At 33.5% G+C, this 22,106-nt stretch overlaps 1 protein-coding gene and 1 long non-coding RNA gene across 8 annotated transcripts in view; one reads left to right on the top strand and one right to left on the bottom strand.

Moving 5' to 3' along the window:
* Window positions 1-22,106, top strand: part of LOC126734807 (pickpocket protein 28-like) — a 49,189-nt gene that overhangs the window by 7,320 nt on the left and 19,763 nt on the right. For 2 of the 7 annotated variants that reach the window (XM_050438558.1, XM_050438552.1), the window contains exons 1-6: window positions 9,693-9,842; window positions 13,958-14,240; window positions 14,298-14,440; window positions 19,427-19,529; window positions 20,576-20,675; window positions 20,741-20,892. In XM_050438558.1, the coding sequence (XP_050294515.1) occupies window positions 13,966-14,240; window positions 14,298-14,440; window positions 19,427-19,529; window positions 20,576-20,675; window positions 20,741-20,892 (773 nt within the window). In that variant the 5' untranslated portion in view covers window positions 9,693-9,842; window positions 13,958-13,965. Of the gene's footprint in view, window positions 1-1,235; window positions 1,325-9,640; window positions 9,843-12,662; window positions 12,702-13,957; window positions 14,241-14,297; window positions 14,441-19,426; window positions 19,530-20,575; window positions 20,676-20,740; window positions 20,893-22,106 lie in introns of those variants that run through there. The other 5 variants (XM_050438555.1, XM_050438556.1, XM_050438553.1 and 2 more) reach the window with 5 other exon arrangements.
* On the bottom strand, window positions 15,959-18,330 carry LOC126734810 (uncharacterized). The gene is made up of 2 exons (XR_007660181.1): window positions 18,102-18,330; window positions 15,959-16,793 (listed from the first exon to the last, which is right to left on the bottom strand). It is a non-coding gene; the product is annotated as an uncharacterized LOC126734810 (long non-coding RNA).

Below are 22,106 nucleotides of genomic sequence, written 5' to 3'. Positions count from 1 at the left end.
TAAAGTAATAGGGCCATACTTTTTCGAAGAAAACTTAACAGGACAACGCTATTTGAATTTTCTTCAATAAGCTCTTATCACTGCTTTGACTGCCCTAACGAACAAGACCCTGCTGTCTCGACAGATAATTTGTGGTTTCAGCAAGACGGCGCACCGCCACATTTCTTTCGAGATATCCGTAATTACTTGGATACAGTGTTTCCAGGAAGATGTATAGGACGAAGAGGGCCAATAGAGTGGCCGGCCAGATCACCAGACCTAAATCCCTGCGACTATTTTTATGGGGGTAGTTGAAAAGTAAAGTTTATATTGAGAAGCCAAACAACGTAGAAGATTTGAAAAATAGAATTAGATATGAAATTAGACGTATATCACCCCAAATAATTGATAGTGTTTTACATGAGTTTTTAAACCGTCTTGCTTTCTGCCCAGAAGTAAATAGGGATCAGTTTGAACACTTGATACATTAATAAGAGCTTTCACAGTTTATAACATTTTATCCTCCATTTTATCTTAATTTGTAAATAGACGTACTTACTTGCTTTCTTGTTGGTTTAATGTAAATATTTCTGAAACAGTTGAGTTTTGAGGTAAGGTTTGTTATACGAAACTTGCTTGGAATTTTGCCTATATTTTATAAATGCAATAAAAAATATAGCATTCTATTTTAAAAAATTACCGATGACGTCATATCTTTTTTTTTGTTCCACCCTGTATACAAACATTTATGTGAAATAATGCGCAACTTAAAATAAAAATCGAGTAAGATAAAAAAAAATAGAATTTAGAGTTGTTGCATTCTTCATATTAGGTATGATCCTTTTTTTCAATACATTAGTAATCTCTAATTAATTTTTTGTTAGTCCCGGATCGTCTTTAATTATTTATTTTCCCTTAAGAAGAATAGTTTGCGAACAAATTTATACAAAAAATTTTTATTAGTTGTAGCATAGGTCCGAATCATAAGATCGATAATTTCATCGCATTCTGAAATACAAAATCAGTTATCAAGATAGTTTGTGTAGTGATGAGAACCTGATTTATATTTATAATAGCAGCTTTTTTCCGTTTGTTTTTCACTTTCGATATTACACTGTGTGTGTCGCTATCCCTCACTCGATACTTCAATGTGTTGGTGCAGAAAATCCATGAGACCCAATAGGGATTTACACATAAAAACAACCATTAAGAATATATATATGGGATCAGGCTCGTTTATACATGCTTAGTTAAATGTGGTTTATTGAGGGCATAAGCTCTAACAGAAGGTAGTGTATGATTAAAAGTAGCTTAGTAGATATTTTCGACCTTAAAAATAATTAAGGTAAAATTAAAGTTTATCTGTTATCAATATTGATGAGTACTCATCTTTTTGGTGCATAAATTTTATTAAAAATCTTGAAAGTATCCAAACTGAGGTAGCTCTAATTTTTTGTTAAAACCTTTTGTTTTTTTACAAATGTTTCTGATAAGTTTCAAAGTTAATTAATCTTTTAACCAATTGTCTTTGCCAATAAACGGAGGTTTCGCCATTTTATCGTCACAATTTAGTTTCTCCGATCACAATTTTTTTTTTGTTTATAGACTAAGTTGTGAGCATATTTATACCAAATAAAATATTTCATACCTTTTCATGTGTCCCAATTCTGGATATATTTTTATTAAGTCTCTCATCGTTTAATACAACGTACAATAAATTATCTTTAGGTGTATAATTAACTGAAGAAATCGAAACTCATCTAAATTACTCATCAGGCTATTAGCAAAGAAAATAATAGTAAACTAGTTAACTTCGTTAGTATAATTATCTTTGCTATTAGTAACCTAAAACCCCCTGCCTTAATTGCCTCAATAAAAATTTGGCTCCAGCTGCTTTATTGTTCCTTATCTCATTTATTGATTTTGAGATTTCCGCTGTTTTTATATCTGAAATGCCATCTGAACCTATATTTTTCACCTACCTGATCCTAATATCTTAGTTTTTGATATCTTCTCTGTGCAGCTGTCTGTAAAACTCTTCCATTATCTTGATGATCTTATTACTATTTGATGTTATTTGTTCTCTGCTAGTTTACATTTTTCTTGCCTGTAGCGGGACCTGTTGCCTGTCTCCTCTTAGCACCCTTAAATTTTTGTTTTCTCCAATAACAGTGACAGTCGTTACCTGATTGGTGTTATATTGCCTTTCGTCTCTTCTTCCCGTCTTGTTGATATCTCTATTAAACTGTAGTTCATCCCCCTTTGTGTCGTTCATGTTCTTTAGCTCTCTTCGTTTTTTCATAAGGTTCCTTTTATCTGTGATGATTTTATCTTCCTTTCCTTTGCCCCTCATCCTATACCTTTTACGGATTCTAATAGGCGATTGTTTTTTTTTTACATCCATTTCCTCCAAGTCTGCTTTCTCAAGATTATTTCGAACGGCCTACTTGTAGGTCTTGGTATATTATACATCCATCCATACCATATTTATGCTTCATCCTATTTCAGTTTTTTTGGTTCTTATCTTAGTTCTTTCTTTTTAAGATTTATTGTGATTTTGGTTTTAACTAGTCTATGATCACTTCCTATTGAGCAGTTGTTAAGTTTCGGTACATCGTGCACCATATTTTTGTTTGTAATTATGAAGTCTACTTCGTTCCTAGTTACTCTGTCTGAACTAGCCCATGTTACTTTTTTTTTGAAAAGCTCTTCATTGCGAAGAAACCATTTTACATTAAAAAGTTTAAAAGCAGTTATCCTGTTAAGATACTTCTTCGTCTTGATGACCAGTTGTTGGTGCATATACTTGAATTAGTTTAATGCCATGTTTGTAGTTCAATTTCAAGTGCAAAATGCTATTTTTGACTTTGTACCTACTAGTTGTTGGATATTTTCGGTATGTGTATAAAAACACCAACACCTCCTGCTCTTTCGTTTTTACCCTTGAAGAATAGTTGGTAACCCGACTTTATGGTTAGATGTTCTTCTCTTTCCTCGGGTTCCGATGTTATCTCTTCACGTCTGCTGCACTTCTGCCTGCGAGCGCTTTAAGTGCTTTGGTTTGGGCAAACAATCAGTCATTTCTTCAGGGCGAGTTCCCATCCTGTTTAAAGGAAGCTATGATTATCCCTCTTCATAAGGGTGGTAGCTTGAACCGACCCTCTAACTTCTGTCCCATATCAATTTTGTCTACCCTCTCCAAAGTTCTCAAACGGCTTGCAAAAAAGAGAATCGTCTCTTTTTTAACCAAATACAATGTGCTGTCCCCTAATTAGTATGGACTTCAGTCATCTAAGGGCACGCAGGATGCCATTTTCAGATTCTTGGAGAGTGTGTATCTATCTATGAACTCCAGGAAGGCTGCAGCAGCGGTGTTCTGTGATCTGTCTAAGGCCTTCGATTATGTGGATCATGGAATACTGCTGACAAAGCTTGATTTTTACGGATTTAGTGGAGTGGCTTTGGGGTGGTTAAAGTCATACCTGTCTGGCCGCACCCAGAGGATGGTTGCATCTGGATTTTCGTCAGGGATAGCACATCTTAAATGTGGTTTACCTCAAGGGTCAGTGTTGGGTCCTATTTTATTTTTATTATACGTTAATGATTTAAGCTCTCTATCACTGCATGGACTAGTGGTTCAGTTTGCCGATGATACTACAATTCTGTGGCATAACAAAGATCAAAAAGTAGTCAGATCTCTCATAGTAGAGGACCTTCACAAAATTAAAGACTGGTGCATCTGCAATCAGCTTGTATTCAATGTTGATAAGACTTTTGTTCTGGGCTTTAAGTGTAATGTAGAGGGTTTTTTGTTTGATGAGCAGAGCCCACTACATGGTAGGGATTATTGACGATTTCTCCGCCTCTTCATTGATGAGAGTTTAAGGTTTGACAACCACGTTTTGGGCCTCGCTGCTAAACTTTCTTTTGGTTGTTTTGCAGTCAGGGTTTCCAGGCATGAGTTGGGGGGGTTCTTTGCTTGTTCACTTTATTTCGCCTTAATAGACTCTCATATCCGTTATGAGTTGCCATTTTGGGGTTTGTGCTCCAAGGAACTCCTTAACGTAATTTTTACTATTCAGAAAAAAGCATTAAGGTATCTGTGTGGTGTTGATCTGAAAGTCTTTTGTAAACCTCTTTTTGTAGCTGAAAGAATTTTAACAGTTTTCTCACTCTTTATATTGGAAACTGCAACACTCATACATAAATCCGTAAGTCCACCATCCTGCACCAGTCATAATACTCGTCAAGTGGGCAACTTATCTCTTCCAATCCCCACCTCCTCACTTACGAGGAACTCTCTTATATTTATTAGTCGTAAAATATTTAATCATGTTCCTTTTTCGATTAGGACTGTTACAGACCCTAAAAAGTTTAGGAGAGAACTAAAAAATTAATCTTACCAAAAGCTTACTACAGCATTAAAGAGTATTTTAACGACTAATTTTAATATTTAAAATTAATTACATATCTGTTAATCAGACTTATTTTATTTTTTTATTTTTTATTATTCTTGTTTTATGTTGGTTCTCGTTTTTCCTTTTCTTCTTTTTTGGTTTTTTCTTTGATTATATAAAATATGCTTCTATGTACAATCAAAATCGATTCTGTATTCTGTTTTTGTCTTGTATTTCGTATAACCAAATAAATACTTGTATCATAAATTCTATGATTAGGAAGCTTTTAGCACAAGTTTGTAAACTTGTCCCAATTTATGTATTTCTCGGTCATATGAGGGGATTTTAGCCTCCACTGTGGGATCTGTGTGGTGACATTTCTTCTTTCTGCTGCATTTTTTCACTGGCCATTGGAACGTTTATACCGTCGTGACTCGGTAGTCAGAGTAGTTGGTACTGTAGCAGGGTATACCGGATGACTTTGGTTAACACACGAGCAGGTGAGGTTGACATTTTGGTTGGCATTTGACCATTTTCTACCAACCCCTGTGCAGCAGAATAACATTTAATCAGAATTTATTTGACTGAATTATTTAACCGAATTTATTATGGGCCTGGCCCTTTTAAACTAAAAAACCACAACTTTATGTTTCCATAGATTGAAAACCTATGAAAATCAAAAATTTTAATAGAAATTTCCTTCTATCCTTTTATTCTTTGACTAATTATTCCTAACCTCGAAATCAAAGCCATGTACCAAAAACCATAAATCTACTTTAACGCCAAGTAGTATTAGTGGAAGTCTTTAATATTCGAGTGCAGTAAACGGCACTTACTGACCTAGATGTAGTTGCCTCCACTACTATTCTAATTTGAGATTTATTTGTTAAAGGTGCCGCTGAAAGGCTCCGCCAGTGGCAACTTTGGCGGCGTTTCCCTTTTAACGGCACCTTTGATGTTAAAAGAAACCGCAAAATACATTATTGGTGAAAAGAACCTCATCATTTGATTTGATCTTGTTTTTAAAAAAAAAACATAGCTTATCTTCAAAAATAAATAAAACTATGTGTAAGAATAGGTATAGAAAAAGACTAGAGGATCAACCAAGAAACCGATACGAAAAATCTCTTAAAATATTTAAATGTTTTAGACAAGATTGATTTTGGGAACGTGTAAAACGAGGAAAAAATCGAAGAAAAATAGAGATTTTGGGTGTTGTATACCGTCAAAATTATAATCGATGTTATACAGGTTGGGGAATCGATCATTACGTATAGAGAGGTTCATAATTGTTATTAAAGGTTTTATGCAATAAATAATTTATTTTACTGTCTTACTTTTAGAAATGGATTTTATAACAAAAAATCAAAAAAATACGAATAATTCTTTTGGTAATTTTTGTACTTCAACTTTACGAAATAGGTTTTGAATAGTCATTACATTCTAAAATATAACATATAAAAGCTAATAGCAATAACACTACACTGTAAAAAATAATAGGGTGGTAAAAAGAATAAACAGCGTGGTAAATTTCTTGAGTGTTAAATTTAACACTATGAAGTATACTATGTAGTATTTTTTAACACTTAAAGAAGACTTTAAAGTGGTTAAATTGACTTAAATTTATTTTTATTTTTTTGCGTGTTATATTAACACTATTAAAATACTTCGCGCCGTGCTAAAATATTTAAAAATTTTTATTTGGTAAAAAAATGCGTCCAGTGTAAATATACCATTAAAACTGGTTAAATTAACACTAAACGTGTGCGTGTTTCACTGCTACAAGTCGTGAAATTACCAATCCTGTGTCTCTCTACTTTCTTGACGCTTCGACCTGAACCTGACCTGTCTGATCTCGTCTCCGCGTCGTTAATTTAATTTAGTGTTTAGTTTAGTTTAGTTTGGATTTTTGTTTGAGTTATAAAGGTAAGCGTGCTCCGAGGCTTTTCAAAAAACAGATTTTTTTATAGTGCCAAAGTACATCTTAGCTTAAAAATAACATTTTTTGCAGCTTATGGAATTAAGCGACAGAGATTTATGTATAAGCCATACGTGCCATAAGCCATAAGTGTTTTTTTCATCTGTATAAGATCTACTCTTGTTATAAGGTTAAATTTGATCTCCAATTATTATTTTTTAAGGTTTTACATTTCAAAATATGGGTTCCTATATATTTTTGTTGCAGAATATATATTTTTTATGTTTATTATATTATTCTTTAATAGATAATGTCTAAGAAATTGATTGCTATGCCTTTTATTTGTATTTCTCCTAAAAAGAAATTGCTCTCCTTTCTTAGAATAACTTTTTTGATTTAATCGTTTGGAATACGAAGTTTTGCGTTTTTTTTTAGTTTTTTTTTAATTCTTATCAATTATATACAGACTAACCGAAATAGTTGCAATATGTAATAATTGGGGTGATAAATTCGAAAAGGAACCAGGCGCCAAATAATTACTTTTTAACTTATTAATTAGTATTTGTTCAAATGAATAGTTTAAAACTCTTCCTTAATAATCTTTAATATATGTACCAAAGATTATTTAGAAATAGTTTCAAGCTGTTATTTAAACAAATAAATACTTTAAATATTTTTTTTGTAAATTAAAAATTGTGCTTGGTTCTTTTTCGGCTAACACACTCCAATTAAAAAAAAATACACCAAAAAAATTACTTTTAACCCTTAAATTCAATACTTATCACACGAAATAAAGAAAAATATATTTTATTTAAAGTATAAATTAGCACCTAAATAGATTCTTTATTACACTAATAAAAATAATTTTAACCCTAGGTAAGTTAAATTTACCATTTTTTATAACTCAATTAACCATAAATTAAGTGTATTTTTTTATTTTTTTTAAATATATTTAACCCGAAATAAATATTTTAAGCACCTGTGTAAATTTAATTTAAACCAAAGTGGGTGATTAAATTTTACTTTTATTTAAATACATTTGACACTCAAAATATACTTTAAACAATACGGAAGGGGTTTTTTAAATTTTATTTTCGTTCGTTTATTAACACGCTAAATTGGGTAAAACAAATGTTTTTCTTTTAATAAAAACAACCACTTTTCACCACTTTTTGCCAGTGGTTATTTTAACACGCACTAGTGTGGACCTATATAGACCACTTTTGTGTGTTAAAATTAACACTCGATTTTTTACAGTGTACTGTCATTACAAATAAAAATGCATAGAGCCTGTAGAAAATACGAATACACCCAAATCCAAACAAATTTAAAATCAAATAGATCATTATTATACATTGGCATTTGCAAGAACCCAGTCCTTAGATAGAATATCACAGCAAAATTGCCAATGCATATTGCAATATTTTTATATTCGCTAAAAGCTTCTCTGTATAATAGCGTCGAGATATTTAGCTGCATTGGAAATCCGTGATGATTACTGAAAACTTCAAAGAGAAATCCAAGAAAAATAAGGTTTATAGACTAGGTGTTGAGCTCGTCTTCTATTTGCCTACAGGAATGTTGCTCGGTCTACCACAAAGAAGCATTACCATAACTACACCATTGGGCAGGGTGGCGATGTTTGACCACATCACCACCATGAGGATTGACCTTTTGAGATTGCAGAGGTTGATTCGACCGCAAACTATTACTGTCCACTCTTTTACAATAAGTTGTCCAAACATGTAAATAACTTGGTACTACCCTGTTATAAAGGGTGTTTTTTTAGAGGCGGAGAACTTTCATTTGGCAATACTGTTTTTTATGACAGCCGACCTGACAGTTCTGGGTTATTTTTAGATTAGTTTGGTTTGGCAATTCCTCATGAACAGACTCACGCCGGAGCAACGTTTCCAAATTGTTCAAATTTATTTTGAAAGACATGGTTCTATTCGAAAAACATATCGGGCATTACGCGAGTTTTATGGTGCTCATAATCGTCCTTCAGAGAAATTATTTCGAGAAACTGTTGATCGTTTTCGAAATACTTTTACTCTAGTCGACAATACGCATCCCGTAAGACGCCGTACAGTGCGCACGCAATAAGCGATAGTGTTGATAATGATCCAAATGTGTCAATTCGTCGTTGTTCTCAACAAGTGAACTTATGTCCATCCACTTTATGGAAAATTTTGCGCAAAGATCTCGGATTGCGAGCATATAAAATTCAACTTGTCCAGGAGTTGAAACCCCAGGATCATCAGAAGGAAAGATTGCTGTTGATCCACGATTTCATATGAAAATTTTGTTCAGTGATGAAGCACACTTTTGGTTAAATGGCTATGTAAACAAGCAGGATTGCCGAATTTGGGGGATGAGAATCCACGAGCTATTGGCAAAAAACCGTTACATCCAGAAAAACTAACCGTTTGGTGCGCTTTATGGGCCGGTGGAATCATTGGTCCTTATGTCTTCAGAAATGCTGATGGTCAGAACGTTACAGTAAACGGTGAGCGATACAGAAACATGATAACCAACTTTTTTGTGCCTCAATTGGAAGCCGTTGCAGGCGTTGTAGAAATGTGGTTTCAGCAGGATAGTGCCACGTGCCATACAACACGCCAAACAATTAATTTACTACAAGAGACATTCGAGCAACGAATAATTTCAAGGAATGGACCTGTAAACTGGCCAGCTCGTTCGTGCGACTTGACGCCATTAGATTATTTTCTTTAGGGCTATGTTAAGTCGTATGTCTACGCTGATAAACCCGAAACACTTGAGCATTTGGAAGCCAACATACGACGCGTGATTGCCGAAATACAGCCTGCAGTACTGCAAAGAGTGTGTGAAAATTGGACCTCTAGATTACGCCATGTACGCGCCAGCCGTGGGGGTCACATCCCCGAAATCATTTTTAAATATTAATGCCAAAAAAAAATCTCTTTAATATAAAAGCAAATTCGTTCATATCAATAAAATATTTTGTGTTTATTTTCAATTTAAAGTTTTCCGCCTCTAAAAAAAATACCCTTTAGTAATATCATAAAAAGGGTTCTGTTCAGTGAAAAATGAGAGACATGGAGATATAGTTACCTATATCATTGTTAACTTCTAAGAATTAGTAATGAAATATCAGAAGAAATTGGCTCGATGATTAATATTCCTAATCCGGCATCAAAAATTTAACCCTTGAACTGATATTCCCTGAAAATATGATTGAATTATTTATTTATTTGAAAAAACATTTCGTACATTTTGACAAAAATAATAAATATTGTAAGAAAAATAAGATAACTTAAAGATCAGAGGTTAATTTAGTTATACTCGTATATATACATAAATAAAAATGCACCCATAATCGTATTAATTAAATTATACCATATTATTAACTCCCTGTTATTATCAGGTCCGTAATTTTATGTGTGTGTTGTATTGTGCAGTAGTGTTAAATCACAAGGTTAGAATGTTTATGTTCGTTTTTTAATAATTTAGGACTATAGTATCCGTATTATTCGTATCTATCAGGAAGAAAGTACTAAAAACAGGTATTGCTTATGTGTATCAAATATAATAACTAAATTCTAATTTTAGGCTTTTATTAAGCCTCCAGGTTATACTAAATTACAGATTAAGAACGAGACTGTTTCACAAATTAAATCGATAATATACACGAGACAATTTATCTCTTTATATCTGTGACTAAAATCATGAAACTTTACGGTATTTCTTGAGAGCATTAATATCATCGTCATTTTCAACGTGCTTATCATCGGAAATTGGAATATTCTGAGAACCAAGAATAAACCACTTTAAATATTGTAGTATTTTTACCATTTGTTAAGGTGTGAATTAAAATACTCGTTTGATTTATTTACACACTTAAACTACTAAACACGATCACTTACGGCTACTAGAAATATTTATTTACTACTAATTATGTCCGATTTAAATATCGCGCCAATATTCCAAACCAAACTTCAACTGAACTGTCAATAAAATTGCCTCCTAGCGGCGACGCGGTTCTTTATATACTCGGCTGACTATGATTCCGCTGAAAGATTTCACGCGTCTCCAAAAACGTCGTGCGGTGTGCCCACTTGTGTCATTCGAGAATTACGGAAAACAGCTTATATTCGCGGCGTTGCCAATATTGTTACAATTTCTTAAAATCTGGTTCTAGTTGAAGGTTTGAAACTGCTGCTGATTGACGAAATATGTAAAAAAATTCTTTTAAATTTTGAGGTTCAGAAGTGTAAGCAGTAGACTTTACATAACTCAAAAGAAAGAAATTTATTGTCCAATACCAAGAAGAAGCTCCAGGAGAATCTTGTTGGTGACGTCTTCAAATAGAAATTTTTTACTATATAAATGGGACTTAGTTTTTAGTAGTTCAACTTATTTGAGGGTCCCAATTTAGGTTATTTTATTGAAAAATCATTTAGCATTTTAAATTTTCTAGATTTTATGTACTTGATTGTTTTAACTATCAGTGTTCTATGGAAATTATCCAAATAGGTAGAAGCAATGTAGAAGTTTCCAAATTGTTCCATGGGTCTTCAAAAGAGACCACGTTTTTTGACCATTTTAATTAGACAGTCAACGCGAGTCAGGTGAAAGTGTTATATTTTGAAGTTTGTAATAAATGTGTTACTAGCATAAGTGTGTTACAGGCCGTAGTGTAATCCTTCTTTACACGTACTTTTTTATTCATAATTATGACTTTATTTGGTCACAAAAGAAAACTCTCTTATCAAAATCAGCTTCAGTTCGCTCTTGACATATTGTAAATTTCTAACGATGCTATTTGTAAAGTAGTAATTTAATAGAGCTAGTTGTAGCAGCAATATTAAAATCTAAACATTTAAATTGAACGACTTCATTTATAACTCATGGCGAAATACAACTTTCTTGCTTTTGTACAAAAAACTCTGTTAATACTGTTAATATAAACATTCAAAAGTACCTGCATAGGCTAGGGTTGAACTTCACAGTACTTTTGAAAATTACATAGTAATCAACAGTCGACCGAATCATAGGTTCTACTTTTTAAAATTAGCCAACGAAGGTTTTTAACATTTCCGATTTGTGTACGGTTCTCTACCATGAATGCGAAATTACAGAACGGGTTTATTTAAATGAACTGTAGGATCAGAATTAGGAATGACGTTAAGGATAATATGACTAGATCATCTGGAATATGGTAGAAGAAGATTAATAAACTTCTAATAATATAGTTGATAAGGTTAAAGAAAGGATAATAAGTTAGATTAGATTAGATTAAATTAAGAATAAAGTGACACTGCCACCCATAATATCTATTGTGTACCCCTTTCTAATTACTCCTTGGTAGTCTGAAGTCAAATTACTTTGTACAATCCTATTGCTCTGATAAAGGCTGGTAATTCAGACGGCTTTAGTGGATATTCCTTCTAAAACTTACTACTAGCTAAACATAGCTACCAAGATTTATGGCACAACGGTTTCGTTTACAGCTACTAGGTATTCTGAGGTCTCTTCCTGTTCCCCGCAGAAGCTGCATTCACTTGTCTGTTCTAGTTTTAATTTCCTGCGGTGTTCTCGAAGGTGATAATGCCCCGTTAAAAGCTTGTGAGAATACGTAGTTTTTACTTTTGGTTAAATGTATTAGAGCTTTAGATATTTTTGAATCGATGGTTGGAAGAAACATTTTGGATTGCCAACAACCCTGAATGATCATCTCAGAGGCGTTTTTTGAATTCTTTTTAAATTTTTAAAAGCTCATATAGGTAAGTACTTTTGCCTATATCGCAGAAATGCTCCAGTATCACACACTGAGAGCCGGAATCCTTTTTTGCCAAAATATTGGCTGTCGGTGAAGATTGCGATGTGCTCAACTTGAGATAGTGTCTGTACAGGATTAATTGAGCGCCTCTATCTATAACGTGTATTTCTGTTTAAAACACGCTGCTGCGTTTACCCAGCGACTATGAGTATTTAGTACCAGGCTCGGATACTTCATCTTCTGTTCTTTTTTTAGCTTGGTACACAGATGGTATTTGATGGTTCGATTTAAGCGACTGGGTGACTTTTTCATTTTTTCCAGTCACTTTTGCTATCCATTTTTGTAGTGAAATTCCTTGGCTCTTGGGAAGATCAAACAGGAAAATAGATCTTGTTTGAGAAGTCCAGGCTCTCTGATTGATATACTTGCTGTTCGTTCTATCCCTGACTAATCTAAATATGGCCCTTTTAGCAGCGTCCTCTACCGCCAGATGAAGAGGTTTTACGTCAACTATAACTTACAGTCCTGCTGTGGGTCATGTTTTCATAGCTCCTGTGGTACATATGCATGCGAGTCTTTGCACTTTGTTAAGTTTACGCCTTAATGTGCTTAACTTTATTGAGTCGTGCCACACCATTGCCCCGTAAGTAATTAAGGGTTTTCCATCCATTGCAGTATTTTAAGGGAACATTTCCAGTTTTTAACCGATGATTTCTACAGAACATAATTGGCTTTATTTACTGTAATTTCTCCAAGTTTATTCCAACTAAGTTTGCTATCCAGTGTCACTCCCATATATTTTACTTTATTTGATGTATTTACCGGTTGTCCATCCCTTGCATTTTTCTATTACGAGTGAATGGTATAATGGTAGGTTTTGCAGAATGATGCTCAGTTCTTCCGTAATACTTAGGTATTTCTTGTATAAGACTTGCATAAGTACTTCTTTGTATAAGATCGTACCTATCTCGATATATTGATGATGTCATCAGCATACCCTATGCAGGTCATTCTCCATGGTTTGTCAATATTTGAATAGTTCCATCGACTACTAGACTCTGAAGGAAAGGTTATCCGTCCTTGAGAAGGGTGACACGAGTTCTGATGCTTGTGGTCTATCCACCCACAGTTATCTAAGGTGTACGTATGACAAACATTTGACAAATCCGTCGAATTATGTATTTAGTTCAAATTTCTCTTCTCTAGAGCATTTTTTACCGCTAAATGTGACGTGTTATTAAATGCCGCAGATGGCTATTTCTTTCTCGTTCAGGCTTTTCTTGATGATTTGGGTTAGTTGATATAGTGCGGTTCTGTAAATCTGCCCGTTCTGTTGACACAAAGACTGATGGATCTATAAAAATCGTCAGTCCCATCCTTTTTTCCTATTTTCGGTATGAAAGTGACTCTTGTCAGGTGAGAAAACATTTTCTCTTGTACGTTTTGTTGGAGAACAGGAAAAATTCCATCCACTCCCGGTAACTTGTACGGTTGAAAAGTGTTTAGTTCCCATAGCCAGGATATGGTATAAATTATCTCATATTTGAACCATGACTTTTGCAAGCTACTTAGATTAAAACTATACGCTAACCAATTCATGGTTTTTATTCCACCTTTTCTATGAATGATGATATGATGAATCCAAGCAACATGAACATCGAGCACTTCTGCTGGAATAAAAAAACTCTCTAATCAATGTAGGAAATAAAAGGCACCACCAGTTGTTTATTCTCAACTAGTATTGCTTAAAAATGTACCAGATCATTAAGTCTTTTATTACACTCATTTTATTAAAGAAATTTACTTTAAGTAAAAGGCACCAATAAAATTAAAAGTCATTCAAAAACTTAAATAATTAAATTTAATAAAAGAGTAACCAGTTTAAACGTTTAATTTCAGAAGTAACCATGTCAATAGCTCCAGAAGAAAAAACGATTCCATTGGAACAAATTAGGTATAGCGATTCTGAGATGGGCGCAACCGAACTTAAACATAGGCATCCAGACCAAAATTCGCAACCAGCAGATCCTGTTGCAAAATATGCGTCAATTTTTAAAAGAAATAAGAGACCTTACCCAGGCTTCCGCAAGAATTTTTACAAGTATTTTGCTGAATATTCTAATAATACTGGCATACATGGTTTCAAATATATGGGAGATCCAAACATGACTGTTGCAGAAAGGTAAGCACATTAATGATATAAAATTTAATAATTCACAAAAAATGTTCATCGTTGCAGGCTTTGGTGGTTTGCACTTTTCTGTGTATCCTTATATATTTGTATTAACTTGATAATACAGACTTACATTAAGTGGGACACTGCACCTGTACTTGTGAGTTTTGCTAGAAGCCCCACGCCTGTCTGGCAGGTACCTTTTCCAGGTAAATAGTTTAAAGCCATATATAGATTGAAAAAATAACAAAGTAAACATACTTTTATCATTTTTTCATATATTCATTTTTATGCAAATTAATATATAATAGTTTGATCTTTTCTCTATAGTTTGACTAGTTTCGAAGGAAATTATTTGAATCGCGTCCTTTATACTAATATTTAGCTGTTCTATAGTATTTGACTAAGCCATGAACCGTTAAGTCAGGCGACTTTTAAAGCCAAATGAAATTACTAAATCGAGAGATTAAGCCTTTTGGAAATATTTTTTGATAAAAAATCGTGGTTTGCCTAGATGTTTGACAAGTTATTACGTACTGTGGAATGACATGTTTTGCATGTTTAAATTCTTTTGACTTGGATGATGCTGTAACTCTTATGGTCAAAAAACTCGCAGGTGCAGCGCTGTACCCTAAGCGCATACAGTGGTGTATGTGAACAACGAATATTTTAAAATGGACAACTAAAGGCGGGTATACACGATCTGGTTTCAATGGATGCGGTAGGAACGGAGCGGTACCGCATTGGTACGACAACACATAGGTTTAAATAGGAGGCGATACATGATACGTTAGCACCGCATCGACGGAAGACCAATGGTAGCAACGGACGACGGGATGATCTCTAGCCAACATACGCACTTAAATGTGTCGCAATACACGTTACGATTATAACGCGCCTTTTTAGCTATTTTCACCCAAATTATTACATTAAATATCTTGCTTAAACACAGTTTTCGGAATTTATCCATTTTCAACGCAGTGCGGTAGAAACGGATTTGTTTCTACAGCATACTTTGAAATGGGATCGTGTATACCCGTACTAACATGTCCTAACAACTGCAGCGACTTCAAAGAAGTAAGGTAAGTTTATTCCTCCACAACGAACACGGCACTGTGATTCGATGAGGATAAAGTAGCCAGAATACCCGAAGTTGCGGAGCATTTTTTCGATAAAATCGTTATTTTAAGAATCGGGTATATTTTGGAGACCAAAATGTCTTTACGGTAGTTGCATTCTCGCCTTGTTTATTCCTTAAGTACTGTTCAGAGTGGGAGCGACGAGCGTCGCGTCGCGATAGCGTTGCGACGAGCATCGCGGTTAGTAATTCAGAGTGACGGAGCGACGCGTCGAAAATTTAATAAAATTACAAATTTATTTTCATCAGTTCATAAAATGGCTCCAACGAAAGCAGTTCGTTTGTTTTTGTTAGTGGACACGCCCTCTTATAAGTTTAAACGATTAAACGAAAAAGTAGGAATTCACCCCATAAATAGGGAAAGATATAGGTTTGGTGTATTTCACCATCTGTACCCTAAATTAGGAAAATATCCAGACCGATTTTGGAACTACCTGAGAATGTCCATCGAAACGTTTGATAATTTGCTGAAAAACGTTGGTCCTTATCTGGAGAAGACACAAACAAACTTCGTCAGAAGCCGCTACATATCACCTGCAGAACGACTTGTCATTACTATAAGGTAAGTGAAAAAACATTTAAATGTACATACTCGTATATAAAAATATATTTAACAAAAAAAACATGAATTCTTATTAAGTAATAAAAAAACAACTCAAAAAACAAAATATACGTAATATACATAATATACATGTATTACCTATATAGATACATATATCGGGAACTTACTTATTGATTATGTATATGGGTAAAATCCCGGTGGAAATGCTGATATGGTACTCTCTTGAATAATGCTATTATTAGGATATAGTGGCTGCAGTGGTGTTAAATTTTTTGGCAGAATGGGTTTGTAGTGGTTCAGGTCTCCAGGTTTCAGTGCGCGACATTTCGTCTATAATGACTTGCTGGATTTTTTGAATCGGTTGAAATTTGTTCATATATGGTATCAGACTTTTAAAAAATTAAATCATCACATTCTGGAGCTGCTACAGGTGGATCTTGAACCAAGGTTTGGGATAAGAGCTGCAGCTTCTTGTTTTCAAGTTCAAAAAAACGGTCTCTTTTGGTGCAGTTCTTTTCTATTCGTCTTGGTCGTTCTAGAAGAAGCCGAAGATGATGGTCTGGTCACAGGTTGCGACGCTGATGATTCTGATACCGGATCCCGAGATCTTGGATCAACATTGGATTGGATTCCTCATCATTGTCATCTTCAGAATTATCCTTATCTTCATGCTGGGCAGAAGATAAGTTCCCATATTTGGTGGCCGGAGTCATAATATCTTTTAAAAACGACATCATATGAAAATATGGTCAAGAAGATGAAAAGTTGCTGGCTCCATCTCCAGAACGAGATTTTGGAATTTTTTTCAACTCACGGCGATACGTATTCTTTTTATTGTTCCAACGAGCGGCTACAGTTTCGTCTAAAATAATTTTACGTCCATTAGTTCTTAAGCATTACCATTCTATAGTAAATGAAATAATGGGAATTCGGACAGCAAAATAAATAGAAGTTCTTATTTGTTTTGCGATGTTTTTATTAGATCTTTCTTAGACTGAAAATGTACAAAACAAAAAGTATTAAAACATTTTATCGATATACTACATAAAAATAAATTGGGTGAAAAAATAGATAAAATTGTAGATACATAAAAGAAAAATGCTTTCTTTAAACAACAAGAATAAGTGAAACTAAGAAAAAAAATAAAAACATATAAGCATCTTTGTCGCATATTAACTAGGCGCTAGTATAAAAATATAATTTGCATCTCACTCAGCTTTAATTTTTTATTACAGATTTCTTGTCACGGGAACCACCTATAAACATTTGGGACATGAATTCAGAGTGGGATATTCCATAGTTTCTGAGATCGTAAAGGAAACAAGTGCCATTATTTGAGGAAAATTACAAGAAGTTTACATGTCATTTCCTAGTCAAGAGCAGTTGGCAACAATAATCGAAGAATACAATGCATTGTGGAATTTTCCAAACTGTTTTGGATCTATTGACGGAAAGCACTGCCAAATAAAATGTCCTCCCAAAAGTGGAATGACATATTTTAATTACTTGAAATATTATTCTCTCGGACTACAAGAGGTTGCCGATGCTAACAAAAAATTTATCACTATAGAAGTGGGTGCAAAAAGATCTGAAGTGACGGTGGTGTTTTTCAGTCTTTGACACTTTACAATTTGTTAAAGACAAATGGACTAAATGTACCTCTAGATCGAGCATTACCAAATTCTAATACTATTATGCCAAATGTCCTGACAGGTGATGAAGCATATCCGCTAAAAACCTATCTAATGAGGCCGTATCCAAGACCAAGAAATGGAATTTTAGATAATGAAAAGCAACGTTTCAATGACCGTCTTTCATGTGCACGAAAATGCATTTGGTATATTATATCAAAAATTTAGAATTTTTGATACAAGTACTTTACTTAAAGAACAAACCGCTATTAATGTTAATAAATCCGCATGTATACTTCACAATTTCATTAGACACTAGGATGGAGGTCGCGATTTGCATTACGTTAATGTTCTAGAGAATAAACAAAACAATATAAACTTAAACCGAAGAATGACAGTTCGAAATAATAGAGAAGCTAATACGGCGATCAACATTCGAAATAAATTTAAACAGTATTTTGCCGAGGAGAATTTATAAGTTTTGTAACTTAAAATTAATAAAATAATTTCTATGTTATACTAGTGTTTTTTTTACTTACTTTTAATCCCAAAATCTCTCCTACCTCTATATAAAGTTTGTCCCTTAAATGTCTATTCTTATATGACGTCAGTTTTGTGTTCCAAACTGCAGGTCTTGCTTGAATTTCTGCAATTAAAACCTCAGAAACGTCCTCCTCTGTTGAAGCCATATTGACGACTAATCGCAAATCGCAATAGAAAAACAATTTCGTTTGTTTTCGTCGCAGTCGCGTCTCGTCGCCGCGCTAATCGCTCTCACTCTGAATGCTTCTATTTAGTAACATTAGATCAGAGAAAAACAAACCACCTGGTGCCAACAACCACAGGTGGTTTGTTTTTCTCTGATTAGATTATTTTACTTTCGTCGCGTCGCTCGACGCGACGCTCGTCGCTCCCACTCTGAACAGTGCTTAACACATACGTGGGTACAAATAAGTCTCATAAACGCAGATTACTCTAATTAATATTCATATAAGATGTAATATAATAACCGTGATTTACAAAGGCTTAATTACAACAAAATAATCAGAATATAAATTTCGAAATTATTTTACGGAACAAAATTTGTCAAGTAAATAAGGAATTTATCGTGATCAAAATATTTTAATTTATAAAGTTTTATTGAATAAAGTACAATAAACGAATATTAATTAAAATAACTAATAGTTAAAAAAAAACAAAAAAAACACGCTTTTATCGCTAATCGACTTAAAAAGCACGCTTTTTAGTCTGATTTGAATTGTTCTGTTAATAACATAAATTTTATGATGATTTTTATTTGAGGAAATTAATTATGATTAATTGTCCGACTTTCTACTACTGTAATAAAAACTCTTTGTAATTCAAAATTATTTTCTACTTTTTAGTTCGATTAGCAATAAAAGCGTGCAGTTTTAGTTTTTGTAAAACTATTATTTATTTGATTTCAATTTATTGCTGATAAGCTGTTAACCTATTGTCGATGTGTAGAGTTTTAATTTTTGATTGATTGACTATCAGTTTTTATGGGAGCACTTTAAGGATTTTTATTATTTGAGTGATTAATTTTTAAGCGTGTAGCAATAAACTTTTCGGTGCTAACAGTAAACCATTCTATTTGAGACGTTCAGTCAGAAGTCAGTTTGAGAAGTTCACAGAAACCTCGTTTCATCCTCTTCACATTGCAAATTCACATTTCCCACTATATGATATATTTTAATTCCAAATAAATTTTTCCGAACAAATTTTTGCTTGCATTCATAAATACGATGGCATAAACGATGTTTTACTATTTTTTATTTTAATAAGTTAAAACATAATAAGAATAATGAATGATTTTTTTAAAACAATTTATGTCTCATTTTAGCTATAACAGTATGTTCAGAAACAAAGGCTAGACAAAGAGCTTACAATTTCACCGAATATTACCATCGGATGCAAAGTGCAGAAAATAACATGACTGAAGACGAGTAAGTATTATCAACTTAAGAGTTGAGAAACTAAAGTACTCTCTTTAAAGGACAAACCAATCATTACCAACTTATGTTTTTTAATGTTTACCATTCTACATCATACTATACTACATAATATTATAAAGTATAGGTATTAAGCAATGTAAAATACAGTTTATTTATTATGTCGTATTTTGGGTTAGGAGAATGATGCCAAATATAAAATTTTAATTTCACGTTTAAAGCAATTAAGCACTGTTGTACGTTTGCCTAATAATCACTTATCATCTTGTAAAAGTACCATACTATATACAGCCTAAATATCTATACAGTGCTTTTCTTTAATGCCCCTCCCCCCTTTTTATATTTTGAACGGATCAATTCAAAATATTGAAACTTAACGTAATGCAATTGACGAATGAATACTATGTTTTAAAGGAAAATTTACAGATAAAAATTTCAAGATAACTGCTGGGCGTCATCTTGAAAAAAAAATTTTTACGGAAAGGGTAGTATTGTGGCACATCATTTTGAACCTTCTGACGAGTACTTTATAACCCTAGAATAAAAATTCGATATCTTTACCTACTACAAACTGGTGGTACATTTAATAATCCCCTGAATACATTAGCATTTAACTTGATATATCGAGTAAATACATTGAGTTTAATTGAGAAGGTACTGGAAATGGTTGCCTTGAACTTCTTGACACAAGAACAGTCGGTCCGAAATTTCTTACCGAACATTTTCAAATACACTAACATCGATATCTCTACAAATATTTGTTATTGTCTGTGGTAAATCCAATATTGAAGCAGGTTCAGTTTCGTACACCTTTTGCTTCAAATAGCCCCAAAAAAAAAGTCTAGAAGTGTCAAATCTGGCGAGCGAGCTGGCCATTCCACATATCCTCGACGGTCAGAGTATTCTCTGTCAAAGTATCTGTGATAATTATGGAAAATACCTAATCAAGTATATTCATTTAAAATGTGCTAAACACAAAATAAGCAAAGATATATTAGACTTAAATACTAAAAAATAAACTATTCGTCTATATTTTTCAGACTAAAAAAATTTGCTGATTTGGCTCTAGTCTGTGAAAGTCATCTTTTTAATAAAGGAAAGAAGACTACTAACTATGATACTATTGAATTTTTAATGGGTGTAAGTGCTTAAACCACCTGGGAATACACTTCATATTAACCGTTTACTTTTGGTTTTTTTTGTAGATTGCTCCACAATTTGACGAGATGTTATGGTCGTGTAAACATAATCTTATAAATGGATCGTGTGCAGACTTTTTTACACCTATACTAACTGAAGAAGGACTTTGCTATACATTCAACATGCTCGATAGATCGGAACTATTAAAAGAAAATGTGTAAGTCAAAACAAATGATTACCCAAAGAGTACTTGTTAAAAAAATCTGTATTATTTAAAATTTGTGAACCTCTTAATGTAATCATTATTAACTGCCTTAGTCCATATATTCGTGCGTTAGTAATTGGAATCGAATTTATATATTTTTTTTTTGTAAAATTATATTTTATCATGTATTTGTTTATGATTTTAGGAAAATTTGTAATATGTAAGCACACTCTCTTTATCTTATCGTAAGACTGGGTCAAAGGATGACCAAATAACTAGTTTATACTCGAGAAATCATCTAACAATGGAAGTATACCGGCCTGACACATTCCTTTCTTGGGTACTTAAAAAATACTTATGCTTTAACATGCAACAAAAATTCAAAGACAAAGCTTTAAGAAAAAACCACAGTGCTTCATCTATTACTCTCCACTTGCACTTACCGATGACGAGCAAATGCAATACGTCTCAGCCTGAACTCACATTGGGACGTAATTACGGATACGTGAGACTGTCAAGCCTATCTATGTGTGACTTTTAGTCCATCTACTAGAGATAAGCGTATCCGTAAAATGACGTTATATTTTTAGTGGTGTTTTTGGTGTTTTCGGTTTTGACCTCCCGCAATTGCTTCAACTTATTTTTGTGCCTTGATTGTAAAGGGTTTCTCGGATCCCATAGAGGCCATTAAAGTTAAAAGCTAAAGCTAAAATATTGTCCTCGTATGAAAGGAATAGGAAACCTTGGTGTTCCAAATAATTTCGGCGCTGACTATTAATTAAAAAGCCGCAATAGTCACATTTAAAATGATAAAATGTGACTATTGCAGTGCTTTGTGGAACCCGGGGTCGAACCCAAACTCGACATTTAAAAAAAAATGGTACAAAATAACTAATAAAAATAAATTTGGTAAAAATTCAAAAATAACAATAAAAAACAAATAGTAGAACGGACCAAAAATACGGACTGACATTCAAAACCAACTTCTGCCTAAATCCACATTGTTACGTAATTACGGATCCGTGGGACCACGTGATTGCTATCAGCCAATAGCAAGCTCGATTTTGGGCTCTATCCGTATTTTCCTTCACGTAGGTACGTGAAACTTTTCGGGTCTGTTATTGGCTGATAGCATTCACGTGGTCCCAACGGATCCGTAATTACGTATAAATGTGGATTCATCTTAAATCCACATTGGTACGTAATTACGGATACGTGAGGCTGTC

The sequence above is a fragment of the Anthonomus grandis genome, chromosome 4 (assembly GCF_022605725.1).
Source record: "Anthonomus grandis grandis chromosome 4, icAntGran1.3, whole genome shotgun sequence".
In the NCBI taxonomy this organism is placed as follows: domain Eukaryota; kingdom Metazoa; phylum Arthropoda; class Insecta; order Coleoptera; family Curculionidae; genus Anthonomus; species Anthonomus grandis.
This window is presented reverse-complemented; position numbering and strand designations above follow the sequence as displayed.